This window comes from Nyctereutes procyonoides, unplaced genomic scaffold (assembly GCF_905146905.1).
Source record: "Nyctereutes procyonoides isolate TBG_1078 unplaced genomic scaffold, NYPRO_anot_genome, whole genome shotgun sequence".
Lineage (NCBI taxonomy): Eukaryota > Metazoa > Chordata > Mammalia > Carnivora > Canidae > Nyctereutes > Nyctereutes procyonoides.
The window spans coordinates 33343274-33357935 of NW_026575140.1; the positions used below are offsets into that span (position 1 = coordinate 33343274).

Sequence of the window (14662 nt, forward strand, 5' to 3'; positions counted from 1 at the left end):
GCTGGGTTGTTGGCTCTTTCTTTCTTTCTTTCTTTTAAGATTTTATGTGTTTATTCATGACAGACACACACACACACACGGAGAGGCAGAGACACAGGCAGAGGGAGAAGCAGGCTCCATGCAGGGACCCGGACGTGGGAAACGATCCCAGGTCTCCAGGATCACACCCCTGGCCGAAGGCGGTGCTAAACCGCTGGACCACGGGGGCTCCCCTTATTGGCTCTTTCTTATTGATTTGTAAGAGCTCTTTGCATAGAAGTCCTGTCAAATGTTTTCACCTGGATGCACCTTGTCGGTTGTCAATGCACTGACCCCCTCACAGGCACGTGCTTTGGAGCTCTGGGGAGGCTGTGGGCAAGGAGAGGGTGCCCAGGTCCTGGGCCTCATCTTCCCGCCTCTTACCGGGAAGGACACAGATTTGTGAGCAGCAGGTCAGGATTCCATCCTATGCAGTCCTGCCCGATATTCGAGATCTACAGCTCGGCACTCATTGATGTGTGCGGGAGCCGGGACTGCACTAGGCCTGCGCAGTTAGCCCGCGTCCGGCCTGCCATTCTGGGAGCCCAGGGCACAGGGTTGTGAATGTGCCCTCCCGCCTGGATGCCGCCCGAGCCACGATTGGAGAAACTTAGAGCCACCAGTGGGGCGCGGTGGGGCGGGACCGGGGGCGGGGCCGGCCCGGAGGAAGTGCGGCTAACGCACAGCATTCTGGGTCCGGAAGTGGGGCCCACGCTGCGGGCTGGCAGTAATGGCGGCGGCGCGGGGTAGAAAGCGGTAAGCTGGGGGTATGAGGACCAATTCGGCCTTCCGGTGGGTGCTTATATCCAAAGAGGCTCCGATTGAGCGTCTCCGTGTTCCTGGGGCAGCAAGGCTGGGGCAAACCGGGATGGCGGGGAGTCCTGACACCGGCATTGTAACCTGCAGGCGCCTGGCAGAGCTGACGGTGGACGAGTTCTTGGCTTCGGGCTTTGATTCTGAGTCTGAGTCGGAGCCCGAAGGAGCCCCAGAAGTAGAGACGCGGGCCGCGTGTGCAGCCGACCGGAGCCTGGATGGGCTGGGCGGGAGCCCCTGGTCCAGGTGAGAGGAGCGGCTCCCGTGGCACGTCTGTAAAGCAAGCCCTTCTCCTGGCCCACCCTATCGCATGAATGTTGACCTCCGACCCCCTCCCCCAGACCCTGGAGCTTTTTCATTCCCTCTTCAGCGTTTGCTGAGGTCTTGTTCGCGGACGAGCGTTTTTTGTTACTTTTTTTAAAAATTGAGAGACCGCGGGGGCGGGGGCGGGGGGGGTGGCGCGGAGGGAGAGGAAGAGACTCTCAGGCCGACTCCCCGCTTGAGAGCGCCGAGCCCTCTATCTACCCCGAGAGCACCACCTGAGTCGAAGGCAAGAGTCGGAGACTTAACTGAGCCTCCCCGGGCGCCCGACAAACCTTATTTTAGGTGGTGAGCATGTGTTAATGAATAGCAATGTTTGGAAGAGCTCAGGTAGTCTGGGTGAATCATAGGTATCGTACGTTACAAGAGATAAGTGTGGCAAACAGCGAAGAATGACACGAGGGGTTAGGTGAGTAGGGAGCACGTTGGGGGCGCCTGTTGTGTTTGGTGGAGGCGGCCCTTGGAGGAGATGCTCACTGAACAGAAGCTTGAGGGGTTTTGGAAGCCACACAGACAGGGGAAGAAAGCTTTGGTGTTTCACGGATCAGGAACGGCCAAGCTGCTTTTGCCTCGTTGCATCCGAAAGAGCAAGATGGGTCACCAGCAGCTCTACTGTAGCCACCCGAGGAAGTTTGGCCAGGGCTCTTGTTCTTGGCATCTGTTCAGACCGGCACGGTCTGATCCGGAAATACAGCCTCAACATGTGCCGCCAGTGTTTCCGTCAGTACGCCAAGGATATAGGCTTCATTAAGTTGGATTAAGTGGACTTCCTTGAATGGGTCATCCAAGATGCCTACCTTAACTGCAGATGTCCAAGATACCTACTTTGATGCCGAAACATTGTACATAAAATAAAAATACTCCAATTATGCAAAAAAAAAAAAAAAAAGGAACGGCCAAGCTCCTGAGGTGGGGGCAGGTCTGCACAGAAGTGTGTGTCTGAGTAGTGGGAGGAAGAGTAGTAGAAGAGGAACCTGGAGAGATGGTGATGGAGTCAGATCTCGCAGGTCATCTGTAAGACGTGCAGGTAAAATGGGAAGTTATCTCAGGGTTTAGACCTGTGAAGTGATGTCACATGACACAACACAAAGGGGTGTTTTGAGAATAGGTTGGAGATGGTCAGTACCGAGATAGGGAGACAGAAACTATGGTAATTGGGACACTTGAGAGATGGTGCTGGTTTAAGAGGAAACATGAGGGGATTTGAAGGATTTTTTTTTTTTTTCTGATGAGATCTCGTGACACTTTGCATGCTGGGTATGAAAGATAGAGCTTGTCTTCCCTTGAGTCCCTGGAAAGGCAAGATTACCAGCACCTGAGATGGAGCAGGGTGCTGGCAGAGCAAGTTTGGGAGAACCACAAGTTTGGTGTTGGATGTGATGGGTTTGAAACACAGGTGTTGGGATCCCTGGGTGGCGCAGCGGTTTAGCGCCTGCCTTTGGCCCAGGGCGCGATCCTGGAGACCCGGGATCGAATCCCACGTCGGGCTCCCGGTGCATGGAGCCTGCTTCTCCCTCTGCCTATGTCTCTGCCTCTCTCTCTCTCTCTATGTGTGACTATCATTCATAAATAAATAAATAAGTAAATAAATAAATAAATAAATAAAATAAAATAAAAGACACAGGTGTTGAAACGTATATAGAGAGACTGTTGAGTATATAAGTCTGGAGTTTAGGAGAGTGGGGGATTTGCTGAAAACTTATCCCTGGAAATCCCCCTGCCTTGGTTGTTGATAGTTGTGGAGCAAGCAGATCAAGCCCCGTAGCTTCTCTGTGGAGCCTGGCAGGCTTAAGTGTGGAGGACAGGAAGCCTCACCCCACTTCCCCCATCTTTGTGAGCTATGCCTGTCTGTTGTACTTGACGACACTCACTTTCTCAGCCGGCGGAAAGGTCGAGCATCTGAGCATAAGGACCAGCTCTCGCGGCTGAAGGACAAAGACCCTGAGTTCTACAAGTTCCTGCAGGAGAACGACCAGAGCCTGCTGAACTTTAGTGATTCAGACACCACTGAGGATGAAGAAGAACAGCTCCACTCTCTGCCAGACACGCTGGAAGTGAGGGCCTAGGCAGAGTTGGTTGGGGGCAAGGGCACACTTAGGGTCTCTCCATCCTGCTCCAGCCCAGCCCTCTGTATCTGGTGCAGGAAGCAAGTGTGGAGGAGGAAGATGCAGATGAGGATGGAGTCCCTGGAGGGCTGAAGGGGAAGAAAAGGGATTCTATTCCTGTGACCCTCGCGATGGTTGAGAGGTGGAAGCAGGCAGCAAAGGTGAGAAGTGGCATGGGGTGGGCAGCTGGACTCCCCCCACTTTAGGAATCTGCCCTGGGCTCATTTCAGACGCTTGGATCTGTGCAGTCGTGAGGAGGTAGGTGGGAGGAGCCCGTCTCTGAGCACGGGTGCTGGACTCTATTGAGCACCAGGGAATCTCACATAGTTCTTTCTTTATGCTGAGAGGCTCCAGGATTACATGTTCTCCTTTGTTTAGAGATCCTAGGGGCTCTTCTTGCTCTCTCTCTCTCTCTCTCTCTCAGTTTCTCTCTCAGGCTCCCTGTTACCTGAGTGCCATCGTGGGCAGAACATAGTCGCTGTGTCTTAGTCAGTGGAGCCAGAGCCCTTCATTGAAGGGTTTTGCATTGGTTTTGCAGGAAAAAGAAAGGACAGAAGGGAGAATCCTAGGTACTACTTGTCACAGGCCACCATGAAGATCTGGAACCCTTAGCCTTTCCCCTGTGGCCCTGAGCCAGGCTCCCTGCCCTTTCAAGAAGATTCTGGACTCCTTTTTCTCTTCCTTGCTTGTGGCTCCATAACACTGCCTCCACCTCTGCTCCACGTCTCAGAATGTGGGCAAGGGATGCTTTTCTCTCGTAGAGCAGGTTTCTGGAACTCTGGTTGCCTCTTGCTCTGTCTGACATAGCTGGTTGCTCCCCCAACATTCTGGGTCCTCTTAACCCCTTTAGCAGCACCTCACTCCAAAGCTGTTCCACGAAGTTGTGCAGGCATTCCGAGCTGCTGTAGTCACCACCCAAGGAGACCAGGAAGGTGCTGAAGCCAGCAGATTCCAGGTCACGGACAGTGCTGGTGAGTTGGGGCAAGGGGATGTGGGATAGTGGCTTTCTGTTCTACCTTTTGTCCTGTGAATGGCATCTGTAGTTTCCTTGTTGCAGTGTTCAACGCCCTGGTCACCTTCTGCATCAGAGATCTCTTTGGCTATCTCCAGAAGTTGCTGTTTGGAAAAGCCACCAAGGACAGTAGTAGGTGAGAGGGAAGAAGGGAGGTAGAGGGGCATGGTCAGGCCCCCCACATTAGGGAAGGCAGAGGCTTTGTGATATAGTGGCCCTCCCTAGACCCAGCCAGGACGGAAGGATGTTGAAGATGGAGCCAGGCCCTTTGCAGAGTTCCTGGGAGAGTGTGGGCACTCATGGCCAGTTGGGTGGTTTTGTCTTTTTTTTCCTTTGCTTTGTGAGAAGGTAGATTCCTTACCCATAATTCTTCTGGGACCCAGAGTGTGTGCTTTACTTTGCACCACTATTTTTTTAGATCAGGATGCTGTTTTCTTTGCTATTTTTCTCTCTTTAAATGAATGTTTTGTTCACTTTCTTCTGTTTGCTCTGGGGATTGTGTGTGCTTGTAAGTAGGTAAATTTGAGAAGAAGAGGCTATGGAAAGTCTTCAGAGGGGAGAGAAGAGCAGCAGATGGGTAAATGGGAGGGATATTTGCCTGGGAGGGTCATAGAGCCACATGACTAGGAGGTAATAAGGGCACAGAAGGTCAGACTGCGCTAGACACCAGGGAAGGGTCCTGCTGTTACCACCTGTAAGGGAGGCAGGGGGCAGTGGCACAACTGGGGACACGAGGATCTGTGTCTGGTGGAAGCTGCCAGGGTTGGACTAGTGATCAGGAGGGTATGGCTTGGTGGAGGTAGCCCTGTTTGAAAGGGGCAGGGAAGCTGACAGACCTTGGGAAGGTGGTGCTGGCATTGGCCAGGCATGGGCTTTTGTGTGAAGGGGACTGCTGCACTGGGAGAACAGGGTTCACTCAGATGGGGTGGGTTTGGTCTCTCTGCAGGGTGCTGCAGCCGTCCAGCAGCCTACTGTGGGGGAAGCTCCGGCTGGACATCAGGGTTTACCTGAGCTCAGTTATACAGGTGCAGTTACAGTGGGGAGGGGGCTTGCTGGGTCCCACAAGGCCTGGCCACATCTGGTGGTCCGGTCCTTCCTTGTTGCCCAGATGTGACTGGGTGTTGGGCCTCATAGACCCCTTCTGCTTCCCCAGCTGGTGGCCTGCGTAACGGAGGCGACGGTAGCGGCAGCTGTGCTCCAGCACATCAGCAGCTCCGTGCTGTACTACTTGACTTTTCCGAAGCAGTGCCGCATGCTGCTCAAGGTGTGCAGTTTCCTTCCCGTGTTGGTGTTAGGGTGGAGGTGGCATCGGCGCCCATCCCCACCTTGCCCCTTGCTTGGCCTCTGCCTCTATCAGCTCTCTATTCTTGGGGTTGCAAGACCAGTCACATAAGGTGGCAGCTTTCTGATGTTTCTGATGAGAACTGCAGTGAGACATGCTCTTCTTTATAACATATGTTCCTGGATCTGTGTGTAACATGTTTTTGTGGTACTGCTGTGGGGAAAGAGTGTGCTCTGTTCTACATTTTTGTTACTCCCTATTTGAGCTCTGACTGGTTCTCTACTGAGGTGCTTTGGGAAGGGCTGTCTCCTAGCCTTGACCACTGGGGCCTCTGACAGCCTTGGGAAGGCTGGGGCAGGCAGTGATGTCACACCTTTTGCAGAGGATGGTGGTCCTGTGGAGTACAGGTGAAGAGACATTGCGTGTACTGGCCTTCCTGGTCCTTGTCAGGGTCTGCCGGCACAAGAAGGAGGTCTTCCTGAGTCCCATCCTCAAGGTAACGCAGGCCCAAGGCTCTTGCCTCCAGTGCCTCCGAGTCTGTGTCCATCAGGGTCTGGTGGAAAGTCTTGGCCTGAGGGCTGGGGAGCTGCCTTTGTGGTCATCACCCCTTGTTGGCACCACGGCCCTGGGATGACCCACACCATCATCATAGTTTTCTCCCTGAGAAGTTGGGAATAGTGACAGGGATGGGAACTCTTGGCCCCCAGGGGCTGCACATGGACTGCTCTGCGCAGCTCTCTCCTCAGTGGCTGAGGACATCAGGTGTGTAGAGGGATGGGGACCCTGCTGCCTACCTGCAAGCCTGGGGTGGCCTGTCCCACATAGAGTTCCTCTAGAAATTCCCAGATAGGCCTGGCACATAGCTAGAGCTTTTTTACCACCCTCATCCCCAGTCCTCTGTGGTTTCCTGGCCTCTTCCTGCAGTTATTCATCCTGCAGCTTCCTTGACACTTCACCTTCCCTATAGGACCTTTCCTCTCTGTACTGCAGACTTAGTACATGAGATTGGTGAGTGGACACCTGTGGAGGCTGAGTAGCAGCAGCAGGGGGCCCTGTGGAGGCTCAGTAGCAGCAGCAGGGGGCCCTAACAGGTGCTATAGGAGGAGGGGGTCTCAGCAGACACGGCCATGGCCAGACTGTGGTTCCTGCAGTAGCTCTGAGGGAAAGGCCCAAGCATCTGGTGGTGGCTTTGAGCTGAGTGGTGGGTACATATGGCCCTGGGAGTTCTGGTGGCTCTGACTGCAACCTTTCTGGCAGCAAATGTACATCACATACGTGAGGAACTGCAAATTCACCTCCCCCAGCACCCTGCCCTTCATCAACTTCATGCAGCGGACCCTGATCGAGCTGCTTGCCCTGGACACCGGCATTGCCTATCAGCACGCCTTCCTCTATATCCGCCAGCTTGCCATCCATTTGCGTAATGCCATGACCACATGCAAGAAGGTGTGTGGTTGGGCTTGTGGGGGAAGGAAGCCTCCCATCTCTTAGGACAGACAACCCAGCACCCTGGTGGGGTCAGGGCCCTTGCTGGTGGGGGCTTTGGCAACAGGTGGAAGGTGGAGACGTCTCTGAGGGTGGGTGGGGGGGACGTTTGGGTAGGTGGGCACAGTGTTGCTGCTACCTGGGACCCTGTGCACAGGGTGGGTGAGGAAGGGCTGGGCCTCTCCAGGACCTCTGAGCTGATTTGGAGATGGACTTCCCTCTGTGCCCAGGAGACCTACCAGTCTGTGTACAACTGGCAATTCGTGCACTGCCTCTACCTCTGGTGCCGCGCTCTCAGCACTGTCTGCCCCAGTGAAGCTCTCCAGCCCTTGATCTATCCCCTCTCCCAAGTGGTAATTGGCTGCATCAAGTGAGTCAGGGGTGGGCAGGGCTGCACTGAGGGCCAGAGGAGGCCAGGGCCAGGGCTACACGGGCAGTTGTGGGTGTCAGAGTCAGGGCTATGCAGGGAGGCATTCTGGAGGGCCAGGCAGAGCTAAGTCCCCAGAAGTGTCTGGCCAATCCCTGGGCCCGGGGGTCTGTTATTTGACAGTGCCTGAGGAAGGACAGGGGGTGGTGGTGTCTGTGGCCCAGTGCTCTGCATGGGAGAATGCCCCAAACTCATGCATTCTGGGGTGATGCTGGGTAGGAAAGACTGTGCAATTTGAAAGGAACTTGGGTTTATTACCATGGGGTTCTTGGACAGAGCAGATCTGGTATGATGTGCCACATTTCAGTTGTGACTACTAAGCTGTGGTCAGTGGGGACAGAGATTGGAGGACCTGCCTGTGGTTGGGTGGCTGCCTTTGTTGGCTGGGAGGGGTCGCCCCTGAGCTCCTGAAGGGGGGACTTTGAAAGTAGGGGCAGGGAAGAAAGCAAGCCTTGAATGAATGAACCATCTCCCTTTGCCATCCTCCTGTATTAAAATGAAGTGAAAAGTCATTTGGGGTGTTTTCTCATCCCGGTGAAATAGTGAGGAGGCAGGGCCTTAAGACTAGAATTTCAGTCAGGGCCTTTTGTTCTGCTTTGTTGTGTCTAGAGGAATCAGAAAGGGCAGGCGTCCCTCTGACTCTGAGAGAAATTGACAAGAGGGCCCCTTCCTAAGATTAGAACCCCAAGGGTTGGATTGAGTCATGGGCAGCCAGGTCAGGAGGGTGAAGCTGATTTGTGGGGTCTCTGAGGCCCAGGCCTCTGCTCACTTTTGCTTTCCCACGTGCCCCCAGGCTGGTCCCCACTGCCCGCTTCTATCCCCTGCGCATGCACTGTGTACGTGCTCTGACGTTGCTCTCGGAGAGCACTGGCACCTTCATCCCAGTGCTGCCCTTCATACTGGAGGTGAGAGGGTGCCTGTCATCTGGGGTGGGGTGGGGTGGTACAATGCCTCTGTGCTGTCCTTGGAGGCACTTCTTGCTGTATGAAGACCATCTGTTCTGAGATGCATGTAACCTTCCAGAATGCTGCTTTTTGCATTTGTAGAGCAGGTTTTGTCAGGACATTGTTGAATGCAGTGCCTTGCTACCTGCCCAAGCTGGTGCTGTGTGTTGGTAGGCCAGAGTGGCAGGGAGAACAGGCTGCTCTGCAGGGCTGGCCTGAGGGTGCTGGTTTTAACACGCTTGGGTCTTTCTGGTCTGTAACAGTGAGCAGGAGAGTTCGGCCAGAAGCCTAGAAATGATTCCAAAGCTGTATTTCTTTTCCTGCACACTCCTGTGTACATCAATGTGTATGCGTTGATCTGCGTGTACACACATGTGAGTGTGTCCTTGTATGCCCACACGTGCATATGGCTCAGGTAGGGAAAGGTTGTGGACTAAAGCCCAGAAATCCACTAGGGGTTAGGCCCTAGCCCACTCTCGACCTAGAGAGATGTTAGTGTCCCTGTTCACCACATGGGCTGGATAGGGGTGGGCTCAGTGTAGCTAGGGCTGTTCTTTGTGTCTCCTTACCAGGTAGGGGAGAAAGCAGTCTCCAGAGGGTTCCTATTCTGATTACTTCTTTTAATTTTACTCGGCTTCTGTACTGATCCCGGCCTCTGTGTGCCTCAGCCCTACTTGGCATGTCCTTTTGACCCCCAGGCATGTAGGCCTCTCCTTTCCAGAGAAAACAAGTCACAGAGGCTGAAGCAAAGCTCTCTGCCTCCAGGGAATTGCTGCCTTTCCCTTCCTGGATGGGTGGAAAGGGGGTTGAGAGCAGTCAGGCTAGAGAAATAGAGAAAGGGCAGTACCCGCCCTAGGAAAACACTTTGTTGTTACCACAGTTACAGTGCTTTCTGTCCGGGGTTGTGCTGAGCCCAGCTGGGAAACCTCATCCCGGTTCTGGTATCTTCAGCATCAGCTACCTGTTCCCCTCAGAACAACATCCTGGATCACCCCTGTGAGAGGGTGGTGAGGAGGGGCCAGGTATGGCTCCCACTCTGCTGCCACAGGGCAGCCTTCAGCCTTTGGACCTGAGGGTGGGCTTCTCCAAGGGCAGAGGTCGATGAATGCAGCTTGTGGTCTCTTGAGGGTGAGGGAGTGGAAGCTCTTTAGGGCTTCATTGGAGACCCCCTGTCCGTTGGTGTGTTACTCCCAGGGATGCAGCCCTGGGGTTGGCGCCAGACCTCAGGAATGCAATTACGGATGAGGATGTTGTAGTGACAGTGGCTGTGTGTACAGGAATGATCTCCTGACACTGATGCTTAAAGTTTCTTGGCTTAGTTTTAGGAGAGAGTCAGTGTGTGTGTGCTCCTGTTCCTGCCCCCATCGGTCCCACTTCATCCCAGAGAACTCCACTGTGGAATGAAGTGATTCCCTTGGAGGCCAGAGCTCTGGAAGGCAGGGAGTCTGTGGGGCCACAGGACTGGCGCTGCATATGGCTGCTTGTCCCTGGTTCCAAAATGGGTCCCTAAGGAACCAGTGTATGGGTGGAGTGTGCGGTATAGTGGGGCATGAGCTACAGCAGGCCAAGCTGATGTGGCCTTGGGACAGGTTTTCCAGCAGGTCGACTTCAACAGGAGGCCGGGGCGCATGAGCTCCAAGCCCATCAACTTCACGGTGATCCTGAAGCTGTCCAAAGTCAATCTGCAGGAGAAGGCATACCGGGTGAGGCCGGCCTCCAGGCCTTCTGTGGAGTGGCTTGGAGAAATGCCTTGGGTAGAGGTCACAGGTAGATGTCATAGGGCATTAGGGTCAGTGTATGGGGTGACAGCAGTTAGAGGTGTGTGGACACGAGGGAGCTCACTGCCCTCCAGAATTTGTGTGGATCTTCATGGGTGTCTTGGGGTGGAGAAAGCAGTGTTCCCTGGCCTCAGCCACACTCAGTGTGAGTGTGGCTTGTGGGGAGGCTGTGGAGTCACATCCTCTGATTTCCACCCTGGAGAGTGAGCTGACATACTGGCCTGCTTTGGAAGGTCACTGAGCTTCCGTCTCCCCTGACATTCCCCTTTCTTCCCTGCTGTCTCAGGATGGCCTGGTGGAGCAGCTGTATGACCTCATCCTGGAGTACCTGCACAGCCAGGCCCACAGCATTGCATTCCCTGAACTAGCACTGCCTGCCGTGCTGCAGGTGTGTACCACTGTCTGGTTCCCCCTTCCCTACCCAGATCACTAGATGGCCTGCTTTGTTAGCAGACTAGGCTGTCTTAGTGGGCTCAGCTCCCCATTTACGTAAGGGGCCAGAAGCAGAGTCTAACCTGAGGCCTCCATGTTGGCACTGCCTCAACATGGGAAGTACGAACATAGGGGTGTGGATCTTTAGGGGTGGGGCTGGCCTAGGTAAGTCAGCAGGGGCCCTAGGACTTGCCAGCCCCACCCCAGGTCTGCCATAGTCCAGGGACCAGACTGGCTAAGAGGTCTACCCTAGGGGTAGTTGGGCTGGAGGGGGCCAAGTCAGACTGGTTTCCTGACTGTAGGCTTTCCCAGGTGGCCCTGGGTGGAAGCCCCAGTCAGCCCCATCACAGACCCTGTCTCAACTTTCCTTCAGGTGATACAAGAGTGGAGTAGGAGTCCCTTCTCTCAGAAGTCCCTTCTGGGCCTCTCTGGGAGTGTCCATTTGCTTTTAGACCAGATGTTTCCCATCTTAAAGGGGCAGGTGCCTGTCATAGGACGGGTCAGGTGGCACAGCCTATCCCTGTCTGACCCTGGTGGGCAGAACCAGCCCCCACAATTGTAGGTCTGCTTAGTGAGTAGGGGTGGGGCTGCTCACCTGGTTCAGAGCCCCATCCAGACATGGGTGTGTCTGAGTGCAAGGCTTTATTTCTGGACTCTAGGTCCAGGGATCATAGTCTGGAACAAGGCTCAGCAAACTGTTTTGGTAAAGTCAAATGATAAGTATTCAAGACTTTACAGACACTTGATTTCTCGTAACTGCTCAGGTCTCCCCGTTGATATACAAAACCCCCACAGAAACACGTAAGTAAATGAGTATGGACATGTACAAATACAACTTTATTTACAGAGACAGGCCAAGGGTGGGATTTGACCTGGAGAGTAGACCCATGCTGCCCCACTGCTGCCACCCATGCTTCTGCATGGCCTGTGGGATGGGCCATCTGCTCTCCAGCTCTCACAGGCCCAGGCAACAGAGGTCATGTGGCCCCTGCCTCTCACATTCTGGTGTGTGCACTTGGGCCTCACTCCCCAGGTGTGTGCACTAGCACTCCTGGCTAGTGTGCCAGGACATGTGCACTAGGGCCGTGAGACACACGAACCCATGTTTCCTGCTTCTCCATTATCTCCTTGGGGTCCTGCGTGACCCTGGCAGATGGTGCAGAGCATCCCTGCATCTGGACCTTGACTGAGCCCTCCCTCCCTTCTGCAGCTGAAATCCTTCCTCCGGGAGTGCAAGGTGGCCAACTACTGCCGGCAGCTGCGCCAGCTGCTGGAGAAGGTGCAGGAAAATGCGGAGTACATCTGCAGCCGCCGCCAGGGGGCCTCCTTCAGTGTGGCTGACCTGCACGCAGTGGTGAGTTGGGAGCTGGGGAAGGCGGCATTGCCTGAGGGCACTAGTCAGCACAGAGCTGGGTTTGTGCAGGATGGGACATGATCCTGATCATCTCCCCACAGGATACCTGGGAAAAGCAGACCCGAGAGGAGGGGACCCCTCTCACCAAATACTACAGCCAGTGGCGGAAGCTGAGGGAGCGAGAGATCCAGCTGGAGATCAGTGGCAAAGAGCGGGTATGTCCACAGGGAATGTTTGCTGGGGGGTGGGCATCACCACCAGTTTGTTTGAAGATCAAGATCTAGCTCCCTGGCTGTATCTTTAAGACCAGACTGGGGAAGGAGGCTTGTGGGAGGGGACAGTCCCAGGGATGAGGTCAGCTGATGGTTGGGGCCTGTTCCCAGCTGCAGCCTGTCCTGTGGCTGCTCTGAAGGGACAGATGTTGTGCCAAGCAGAGTAATCGGGGGGCTTCTCTCAGGACCTTCAGCAGGAGGTCACTGGAGGCTGGACTGGCTGGGGACTTGGGGGGTGTGAGTGGCTGGACTGACCCTGTTACCCAGGCCAGCCCGTGGACAACAGGAGGGTGGGCAAGGAGGCGTAGGAGGGGCTATGCCTCTAAGTCTGGGCCTGGCCTGTGAGTGTGGGACAGTGTGACTTGAGGGGACAGCTTCATGCTGAGTAGCATGCCTGTGACTGTGTCCTTGTGCTGATGTCTGCTATTTCTGGGAGCCAGAAAAGGGAGGGATTGCAGCTGTTCTCCAGCCAGTGTGTGGCTGGGGCCTCCTCACCTGCCTAGCAGGACAGCTGTCCACGAGTCCTACCTGGTGATGCTGACCAAGAGTTGGCTATAAAAAGTGGAGGACCGGTTGGGAGGCAAGGCTTAAAGGGAACGAGGGAATGGGACAGTGGGTTTGGATAGAGCTGGTCTTTGGGAATGTGAGGGAGAGGAAGACCGTAGCTGTGGTCAGGGTTCTTGCTGTACAATACATGATATGGCCTAGCTGTGGCTGTGGGCTAAGCCTTGAGATGGAGGTCAGGCCTAGGGCTAAGACAGGGCAAGTTGGGGACTGGGCTAGCGTAGGCTCTCAGAGCCACCTTGACCACCCTCATCTCCTGCTCTGGTTCTGGGTCCTTCCAGCTGGAAGATTTGAACTTGCCAGTGATAAAGCGGCGGAAGGTGGGAGACCATAAGAATGAAGACAGAGTGGAATTTAAAGACCTCTTTGATCTGCACAGTGATGAGGAAGATAGTACTGTGGACTTCTCAGAGAGAGGTAGGGTCCTGAGCTCTTTCTGGGTAAGGGGAAGGCGGACTTAGAAGGCTTCCTTGCACACCTCCTGGAACCAGGAGAGCGGGTGCTGGCTCCCACCTCACTGCTCACTTTTGCTATGCCCCTCCTCCCACCAATTCTGCTTGTCTTGGGGTGAGGGCCTCCTGGAATTAGGACATGTGTCCCCAGACCTTGTTCCCTTGCTCCCACTCCTTGCTGGGAACTTGTGAATCCTCTCCACCTGCCCAAAGGTGGCCTGAGGAGAAGATGGGTGGGTGTGGGGTTGTGAGCTTGCCCCACCCTCCCACATTAGCTGCACCCAGTATGCATTAGCTGGTGGGCCTACTCCCATGGGCTCTTTTTCCTTGGTCCCCAGGGAAGCCTGGGTCCCCAGGAGCTTGGCAGAGGGTAGAAGAGGAGGAGGAAGAGGAAGAAGATGAGGAAGATGAAGAAGATGGCAGCTGTAGCAGCCAAGAAGTCAGCAATTCAAAAGGTAAGTGTTCCCTGGAGGTGAGGAGTGGTGCTGTGGCCCTTTGAATCTTTTCATGAGCCCAAGGCTGTCATGGGCTTAGGTGAGCAGATAGGCAGGGCCATTGGGTGGGTATATGGCTCTAAGCTGGGCCCACACCCCTCCTTGGGGATACCAGGCCAGCTGCTCTGTTCCCACTCACTCTGGCAGCCAGTAACAGCAGCACCAATAAATTAATTAGGGCTGTGATTAATTAGTGATGAGTAATCTCCAAGGCTGGCTTCTTCCCGATAAAGCAGAATTTATGTAGCCTCGGTTTTTTCCTGCAGATGGAAGCCCAGACACAGAGGTGGGCCTGGACGACCAGGAGCTGTGGCGGCTGGCCCAGGGACCAGAGGATGAGTTGCAGGATCTCCAGCTGTCTGAGGAGGACTGAGGGGTGCCAGCCTGGGGACCTGTGGGAACTGCTGTGCAGTGTTCCTACCTCATCAGGCAGTCGGGGGGGGGGGGGGGGAATGTGGCTTCTTGGCTGGCCCAGAGGTCAGGCAGGACGCATGCCATGGGGTAAGGGCAGTAGATGGTGGATGGGGCTCTATTCTTACAACATGAAAGACCAGAAAGTACTGAACCCTGTGCAGATCCCTGGAGGGGTGGCTATGGGGATAGAAACCAGCACTGTAGAATGTCTACCACTGCACCCCACAGTTGCGAGAAGCTGGAGTGGGACCCTGCCCTAACCTCTCACCCAATGGCAGGCTGCTGAAACCCTGGAGAAGAGCAGTCCCAGTCCCAAGACAGAGCTAATAGGCAAGGCCAAGGCCAGGGTGGCCTGACATACCTCCTCTGCTTCCTTTGTCATTCTTTGGTTTTTGTCTGCAGGTACCCAGGATGCAGAGTCCCCCAGCTCTCTGTACCTGGCTCTACTGCCACCCCCAGAAAGTTCTAGAAATTTTTCCTCTTAAGTCATATTTT

At 54.8% G+C, this 14662-nt stretch overlaps 1 protein-coding gene and 1 pseudogene across 3 annotated transcripts; both read left to right on the plus strand.

The window, feature by feature from the left end:
- The first annotated feature begins 721 nt into the window (after positions 1-721).
- Positions 722-14658, plus strand: NOC2L (NOC2 like nucleolar associated transcriptional repressor). Of its 3 annotated transcripts, none has more exons than XM_055306638.1 (19): positions 722-774; positions 925-1077; positions 3032-3206; positions 3296-3418; positions 4108-4228; positions 4315-4405; positions 5216-5294; positions 5423-5533; positions 5934-6047; positions 6809-6997; positions 7267-7406; positions 8257-8368; positions 9997-10110; positions 10472-10573; positions 11828-11971; positions 12073-12186; positions 13089-13224; positions 13598-13714; positions 14020-14658. In XM_055306638.1, the coding sequence occupies exons 1-19, from the start codon at positions 749-751 to the stop codon at positions 14124-14126; spliced, it is 2268 nt and encodes a 755-aa protein (XP_055162613.1). In that variant the 5' UTR covers positions 722-748; the 3' UTR covers positions 14127-14658. The 3 variants fall into 3 exon arrangements, with proteins under 3 accessions (XP_055162613.1, XP_055162614.1, XP_055162615.1); XM_055306639.1 differs by having other exon boundaries at positions 749-774; positions 4111-4228; XM_055306640.1 differs by lacking the exon at positions 5423-5533 and having other exon boundaries at positions 749-774.
- On the plus strand, positions 1327-1982 carry LOC129497641 (40S ribosomal protein S29-like; annotated as a pseudogene).
- Positions 14659-14662: the final 4 nt, after the last annotated feature.